General features: G+C 36.9%; 1 protein-coding gene across 2 annotated transcripts in view; it reads left to right on the forward strand.

Moving 5' to 3' along the window:
• LOC144452951 (neuron navigator 2-like) overlaps positions 1-7867 on the forward strand; it is a 251620-nt gene extending 243753 nt beyond the window's left edge. The window contains exon 28 of one of the 2 annotated variants that reach the window (XM_078144185.1): positions 2906-7867. In XM_078144185.1, coding sequence (XP_078000311.1) covers positions 2906-3049 — 144 coding nt within the window. In that variant the 3' untranslated portion in view covers positions 3050-7867. The remainder of the gene's footprint in view (positions 1-2905) is intronic. The other variant, XM_078144186.1, reaches the window with a different exon arrangement.
• Positions 7868-8400: the final 533 nt, after the last annotated feature.

Genomic DNA, 8400 nt, shown 5'->3' on the forward strand with positions numbered 1-8400 from the left:
ACCATTTACAACTCCACTCAATAGTCAGAAACCACGTTGGCATCCAGACTATTTTGTGCTGTCTGCAATAATAATAATAACCATATAAGTGTCAGTACTTACAATGAAGTAACACTGTACTGCATTCCCTGATGAGTTGAATTTCATTATAATCCTTACACCCATCCTCAAACCAAAATGTTTACGTACATGTTGGTAGATTACATATATTAGTTACATAGTTTGTCTCCACATCTACTCAAGTCATTGACGTTGAATTTGCAGTGAAAATCAAACAGATAGTATCAGCTATAATAACTATGTGCCATTGTCTGTAAATAGCAGTACAATATGTTAGCTTTCCTTCCCACTTTCATGTTCAATAGATTAGATGCGTGTAGCTTAGACTGCTAATTTTGCACCGTTTCTTTCACAATCATGACAGTAGGTCATAGTTCACGATATTTACAATCCATTTATACTGTCCCAGGACACTGCTACATGTATGATCTCAAAATAACACTGTACAAGTTTTCTAAAAGTTTAACTTTATTCAATCCATGAGTATAGGAACCAGATGTTTACTAATTGGGCCACCCTAATGTTTAAAGTCACCAATACATAACGTCAAAAATATGTATACGGTGTATTCCTATTGTAGTAAATGTGGAGACACACTATGTAACCAATACATGTAATCTAGCAACATGTACGTAAACATTTCATTCCAGGCTGGGTTGTAAGGCTCCCTTCGTTGTACATCGATCTAATAGTATTCTACTATACCCTAATATTGTTGCTTCCCATTTCATGAGAGAGTTTCTGCTTGCTACAACCACTCAGAAAGCAATAAGAAACTGCACATATGACACTTGATAGCAAGAGTAAGTGACTGGTTTCTTGCGACATTTTGTCGAAATGAAATGAAATAATGTGCCACCATGTTGACATCAAACCGTTTATGCCAGCGTCAAGTTTCAGTGCATTTACACAGTTTATTTCATTTAGACAAAGTGAAGCAAGAAACAAGTGATTCAATCTTACTATCTTAGTGTGTAGCTTGTGCAATTTCTTACAGGTTTCATTGTGGTTGTACACAGCCAGTGAACTCTATCATGAAACTGATAATATTTCTAAAACTTTAAACATTAATATCTAAATGTATTAATTTGAAAGATATTATCCAGTATTATTTCTGTAATGTTATATTTGCAGAGCCTTTAAAAAACCACCAAGTGCATGTTGTAGCGTATTCTGTACAATCTTAATAACTTACCTGCCAAAAGTATTCAACAAAATTTTCATATTTCTATGACTTTCTTGCACAACAGATTTTCATTTTAGCCCACAATTGTTAGAGTAATCTTTTATCTATTCATGGCTATCAAAAATTTATATATTTGCTAGAATTATTCAAAAATGTTTAGTTTTCTTTGACTTTTTAGCCTACAATCATTAAAATATATCTGCTAAAAATATCAACAAATATTGGACGTAATAGTTCAATGTGTCTGCCAATGTTACCATGCACATAGCTAAAGTTGTGAACAACAGCCATTGCCTGGTATTGTAGCAAAGTGTGATCAGCACAATAAATGCAATGAAATTACAGCAGTGCAGTGTGCATGAAATGATGTGTTATTTAGTGTAGAATGTGTGTTCCATATATGCATGCATGTAACAGTAAAGAGTCGACCGTGTGATTTTGGTATAAATACCTGTAAACTCGAGAATAGTTGCTAGTTTACAAATCTGAAGATCATTTTTCAAGTACCTAGTGGAACCTGTTTTTCTAGCGAAAATCTTGCTTGACAACATTTGCATGTCAGTAGACATCCATTACACAAAAGTGACAGGCACTTGTAACTGGGTACTGAATTCTTTTCTTGAAAAACACACTCCAGATATGCAAATACCATTTATAACCATTGGTCGTCATGTATTCTCACAACAATGTCAGTTTATATACTACAGCTCTTGGTGGCAATTTAAAATTCAACTCAAAATGTTATACAGGAATGAGGTGTTCCATGACACTAAACACTGGATCATAATGTGACCTAGCTATCAGTTCATGTGAGACCACAGATCACTAGTAATTGCTATCTTGGATCTGCCATATTGAATTACCATGGAAATGTATGCATTTTTTGATCAGTTGAACGTCTAAGCTGATAATAGCACACGATTACTAGTTACCTGTGTACATAGGGACCAGTGAAGTATTTCGCAATGCATTGCAAACGATCTTCAGATTTGAAAGCCAGTGACTATAGACTCCTGAAGCAACAATAAATGTGACAAGTGTGTGGTTTGTTTATTATTGGGTGTTTTGGATTTTTAATTTACAAAACAATTTTATTATGGCGTCCTACTTGAAAAATCAATATGAAATAACATTGACCAAGTCTGTGTTTGTAACTCAATACATTGCAAAAGATTAATAAATGTGTAAAATCTTTGTTATTGTACGTGCAATATTAAAGTTTTTACCCACTTGTTAGCTTTTTACTATGTATTGATATGAATGTGCTTGATAATGTTTCACAATGATTTTCCAAGTGGGAAAACACTAGCGTTGTCTTAACTATTAGAAATCCAGAATAACTACCAATTTGTTGATATCTATGTGTTATTTAAATTATGTGATCAAGGTCTGTAGGTGACAGATCAAGACATTGAATTTTCATCTAATGTAACATTCTAGAGTGACTACTTCACAATGTATATTTCCCATTCTTGTTTCAGTTGACTTGTTGGTGTTAGCCTATGTTTTGTGATTTGATTGATTGTTGTCTGTTTTCTCCACAGACAGTGATGTCTTAATATCTGTAGTTGTTACAAGTAAACTCACTTTATGTTGCAGACGTAGAGAAATACAAAACTCATACTTATACCATTTTTCTTGTGTTTTTTTTTTAAACAGCTGAATATGCTAATTAGGCTACAAGAAGCTGCCAATTATGCGACCCCACCTAGTTGCCATAGTGACAGTGATTCCTCTGGACTTCCAAGTTTGAGATCGTCACATGATGATCTTTTGGATAATTCAATAGAATCTACGTTGTGATGCAGTCTCAGTGAAAATACTGCGTAGGATGTGATTTGAACTGTAAACATTCACCATCAGAACACCACCACCTCCCTCCCCTTTATGAGTGTACTATGCATGTTATATGACATGAAGAGAATGTGGTTGTAGTCATGGTTACACAGAAGAGGCACTAACTACTCACCTGATAGAGGAGAGACGTCCATGATTCATTCCAGAACATCTAGAAATGTGAGAGGAAATAACTCATGCCTTGCCTTGGTGTGGTTTGATGGAAGCAGTAGACATTATGGTGGACAGGATGTAATTGTTCATGTTGGAAGACAGGAAGTATGCGTTACCATGGTTAAACAGAAAACATCTTGTTACCATATTCAGACAGGACATTACCATGGTTACATAGGAAGTGTGTTACCATATTGTTAAACAGGAAATAGTTGTTACCATGGTTATACAGGAAGTGTTTGATAAGACAAGGAACATCTGTTACCTAGACAACGGTCTATTGACTATGTTTGCCACAATCTGCCAATATTCAGCATTGTTAATTAACATGCATTAGCATATGAAACAGACGATAAGTTATTATAATTGGTTCATCTTTTGGGTAAATTTTGTTCATTATGCGGAATCAAAAAAGACCCCAAAAAGAACGATGGTCAGCTAAACATATGAAATAGAATATATCGTACACTGCCATGGCTTGTTAGTGACAAGAAAGCTGCACTGTCTTCATTGTATTAGCAAGGACACGTTATCATACAAGCTTTGAATTTACTTTCCATGTTGCTATTCATATGTGCATAATCTTAGTTGAAATTTGCATGTTATTCAATTTGTACAGATGTGCAATGATGACACTAGTCAGCTGTGTCCTTGAAACAATTTATAAAATTTGAAAGTTTTGTACAAAATTTTGGATGAAAAACAAGTTAATGAAAAAGTTAAGACAGTCTGCTGTAAAAAAAAAAAAAAATTGCATTTTTTTTTTGAAAACTATGTAAAAAAATGGACATTTTGGACTGAAAATGTGCAGGAAGTGTAAAGACACTTATATATGCAGAAATTTTTACTAGCTAACCTGAAAGTGTTGTTAGCGTTTTCATGTTAACAATATTAGAACCATGTTTGTCAAAAATAATTCAATCTTATGCCAAATTTCTTTTTTTTAGAAAACATAAAAGAGTAGAAATACAGAATTTTTGTGAAGACAGTTTTGTACAGATCAGGATCAGGAATTATGAATGTACAGATGAAACAATGTATAGGGGAAAAAATGGTTAGTAGTGTTAGCCAGTTGTAAAACCACTTGATGTAGGTATTTGCAAGGGTTCTGAGATTTAAGTGCAATAGGGGGATATACATGTCAAACTTTTGCAGTGTACAGAACACTTCCAGTATTACGTTCATTTAGTGAACAGTGTGTGACCTATGAGGGCGCTGTTTAATGTAATTGCACTTTGAACTGTGAGGGCGCTGTTGGAATGTAACTACTAGTACCCTTATAGATGTTTTGTTGCAAAGCCATTAAGTACCAGGATATCCATAGCAACCAGGGTAGTTTGGGACAAAAATGATATCTTGAAAAAAATACCTTTAATAACGTCTTTATGATATGTAGAATTGTAAAATGAATTGAAAATATCGAATTGTGTAAATAATTTATACTTTTAAGATAGAAAGAACAAGTAATATTTAACAGCAAAAGTTTGCAGACAATCTTTTTTTTCGTGTATTTTGAAAAGAAATAACAGTATGAATGTATGTTTTAATACTTGTATTTGCATGCATAATGTGCTAGGTCAAAGTTCACATAGGTGTCAGAGTGTGTTGCCATGGTGAAGTGTTCAGTTAACTGTAATATATTTATGTTGTAATTTAAATTTGAGGAACAGCCAACAAGACAGTTTTCTTTCAGTTGTGTATCTTTCTTTGTTTTCATTTGCAAACATTACAATATCTGATGATTTTCTCTATCCCAAACACCTTCTGTTTGTCAATACGAGTGATTGTCCAATATTTAAAGTGAAACTCTTATTTTTATTAATGGTGTCAATCCTATACAGGACAGCTGTACTATTTAGGGCAGTTATATTATTTATTATCCCTTTCAGGTCTATCCTAAGTTGGGCAGTTAGCCTGTGTAGGGCAGCCATCCTAAGTTGGGCAGTTAGTCTGTGTAGGGCAGCCATCCTAAGTTGGGCAGTTAGCCTGTGTAGGGCAGCCATCCTAAATTGTGCAGCTAGCCTGTGTAGGGCAGCCATCCTAAGTTGGGCAGTTAGCCTGTGTAGGGCAGCCATCCTAAGTTGGGCAGCTAGCCTGTGCAGGGCAGCCATCCTAAGTTGGACAGTTAGCCTGTGTAGGACAGCCATCCTAAGTTGGGCAGTTAGTCTGTGTAGGGCAGCCATCCTAAGTTGGGCAGTTAGCCTGTGTAGGGCAGCCATCCTAAGTTGGGCAGCTAGCCTGTGCAGGGCAGCCACCCTAAGTTGGGCAGCTAGCCTGTGTAGGGCAGCCATCCTAAGTTGGGCAGTTAGCCTGTGTAGGACAGCCGTCCTAAGTTGGGCAGCTAGCCTGTGCAGGGCAGCCATCCTAAGTTGGACAGTTAGCCTGTGTAGGGCAGCCATCCTAAGTTGGACAGTTAGCCTGTGTAGGGTAGCCATCCTAGTTTGGGCAGTTAGCCTGTGTAGCGCAGCCATCCTAAGTTTGGCAGTTAGCATGTGTAGGACAGCCATCCTAAGTTGGGCAGTTAGCCTGTGTAGGGCAGCCATCCTAAGTTGGGCAGCTAGCCTGTGTATGGCAGCCATCCTAAGTTGGACAGTTAGCCTGTGTAGGGCAGCCATCCTAAGTTGGGCAGTTAGCCTGTGTAGGGCAGCCATCCTATGTTGGGCAGCTAGCCTGTGTAGGGCAGCCATCCTAAGTTGGGCAGTTAGCCTGTGTAGGGCAGCCATCCTATGTTGGGCAGCTAGCCTGTGTAGGGCAGCCATCCTAAGTTGGGCAGTTAGCCTGTGTAGGGCTGCCATCCTAAGTTGGACAGTTAGCCTGTGCAGGGTAGCCATCCTAAGTTGGGCAGTTAGCCTGTGTAGGGCAGCCATCCTAAGTTGGGCAGTTAGCCTGTGTAGGGCAGCCATCCTAAGTTGGACAGTTAGCCTGTGTAGGACAGCCATCCTAAGTTGGACAGTTAGTCTGTGTAGGGCAGCCATCCTAAGTTGGGCAGTTAGTCTGTGTAGGGCAGCCATCCTAAGTTGGGCAGTTAGCCTGTGTTGGGCAGCCATCCTAATTATGGCAGCTATAGCCTGTGTAGACAGCTCTCTTTCCAAAGCCTTCATACATAGACATCTTACATAGACATCGTACATAGACATCGTGCCTATGAAGGTTAGCTATCCTTTGTAGGACACCAAACCCATTTAGAGAAGTCACTGACAAAATAACAGTTATAGGAAATGATATTTTTGAATGACAGTTTGGTTAAAATTTTAATGTACCGTCAAGATGTTTTTAAAACATAAGGTTACATCTTATATAACTGCCGACATCAGATAATGGACAAATGGAACCTGTTACAACTGCTGACATCAGACCGTGGCCAAATAGAACCTGTTGCAACCATGGAGAGTAAACAACTGAATTGGATTAATAACACTTGGCACAACATGTTGGAAGTACAGAAACTTGTATTACATTCCATCATTTGATAAAAACAGTTTTATGGTCACTTTATGTGTACATGAAATGTCAGGGGAACTGAAAGTGTGTCAGTGCGAATTATTGTGTAACGTGGCCATACAACTGTTCTTATCAAATGATGAAATGTAATACAAGTCTCTGTTCTTCCAACATGCTATGCCAAGTGTTATTAGTCCAGTTCATTTGTTTACTTTCTCTGTTTGTAACAGGTTCCTTTCATCCAAGACCAAGGTCTGACGTCGGCAGTTGTAGATTTACACTAAAAATAAAGCATGTTACTGTACTTTAACTTTTGTAATTTCCTTTTTTACCAGAAATCTTCACTCCAAGTACAAAATGAAGGGTTGTTTTAAATTTCACAATGCACAGTACGTTATATTCTGTCTGAGGTACAATATCTTTGTCATAAAATATTACGTATTACCAGTTTAGGTAAATCGCATCAACAAAACGTAATTGTCATCATTTTTTGTACTGCTAGAGGGCGCTGTAGTAAATCGCATCACCAAAACGTAATTGTCATTATTTTTACTGTTAGAGGGCGCTGTTTCCATCAACGTGAAAAGCTTTTAGGGAGTGCTACTATCAAATGGGAAATGCTTGGAGAAGGCACTGCACTCATTATGGAAGTTCACATTTTAACCGAGGTATAATATCTTTGTCAGACAAATGCTAAAACTAACTTTGTAACAATCCTTGCAGTGAGAGCACATTCCATCGGCACTTGAAAGGCCTAAACACTTTTATACTACTCCCATTATTATTAAATTGAAAAAAATGCAAGTAATATTTACATGGTGCTCTGTAATGAAATTCAAGTGTAAGTTTCAAAAGTTAGGAAGCAAGGTTTTTTCTCCTCTAAACACTGAGCAATTGACACCCCAAATGTGTGATCTATATCAGTATTTATAATTCATTTTTTTGTATAATTTGACTAAAAGACAAATAATTGATGTTTGATAGCTGTTTGTTTTTAGTATGTCCTAACTATTGTGCTAATACAGACACAACTAGAGTGTATGGAAATCTTTATTTAGCATTTGAGATATTTAATGTGATATTTTTCATTTTTAACTCTTAATACTATATGTAAATATATTTCATTTTGTTGCCAAGTTATTTGATTATTTATGGAGAATAAACCCAGAATGTAGCTGTAAATTATTGTGTGTTGTGAGTAGTCATTCTCAGTTTACATCAATACAAAAGGTTCTAGGTAGACCCCTTTGTGCCCTAGCCCCGGCCGATTGCCTCCCAACCTGTTGCCCCCCCCCCCCCCCCAACCCAACCCAACCCATTGTAAGTAGTAATTCTCAGTTTACATCTATACAAGGTTCTAGGTAGGCCCCTTTATGCATTCTTTCTTGAATTGAAGTTTATAACGAAAGAATGGCACTTTTTATTAATTTTTGTATTAATTTTTTCAGAAATATTAATTTTTATTTTTCAAAAACCACTCTAAATTACATGTTTGATGTTATGAAACGTAAAAGAGATGATTTGGTTTGGTCCTGGACACGTTATTATCGTTTACACACAAAAAAGTCGCATTTTTCAACTATTACGCAATAAGTCGTTTTTGCAGTCCACCGACGGTGTTATTAGACTTCCAAATCCAAACGGTAAACCCAAACTCTAGACATTCCACACACCCAAAAACTTACGGAGCTCAAGACCCTTGA

Source organism: Glandiceps talaboti, chromosome 23 (genome assembly GCF_964340395.1).
Source record: "Glandiceps talaboti chromosome 23, keGlaTala1.1, whole genome shotgun sequence".
Taxonomy (NCBI): Eukaryota; Metazoa; Hemichordata; class Enteropneusta; family Spengelidae; genus Glandiceps; species Glandiceps talaboti.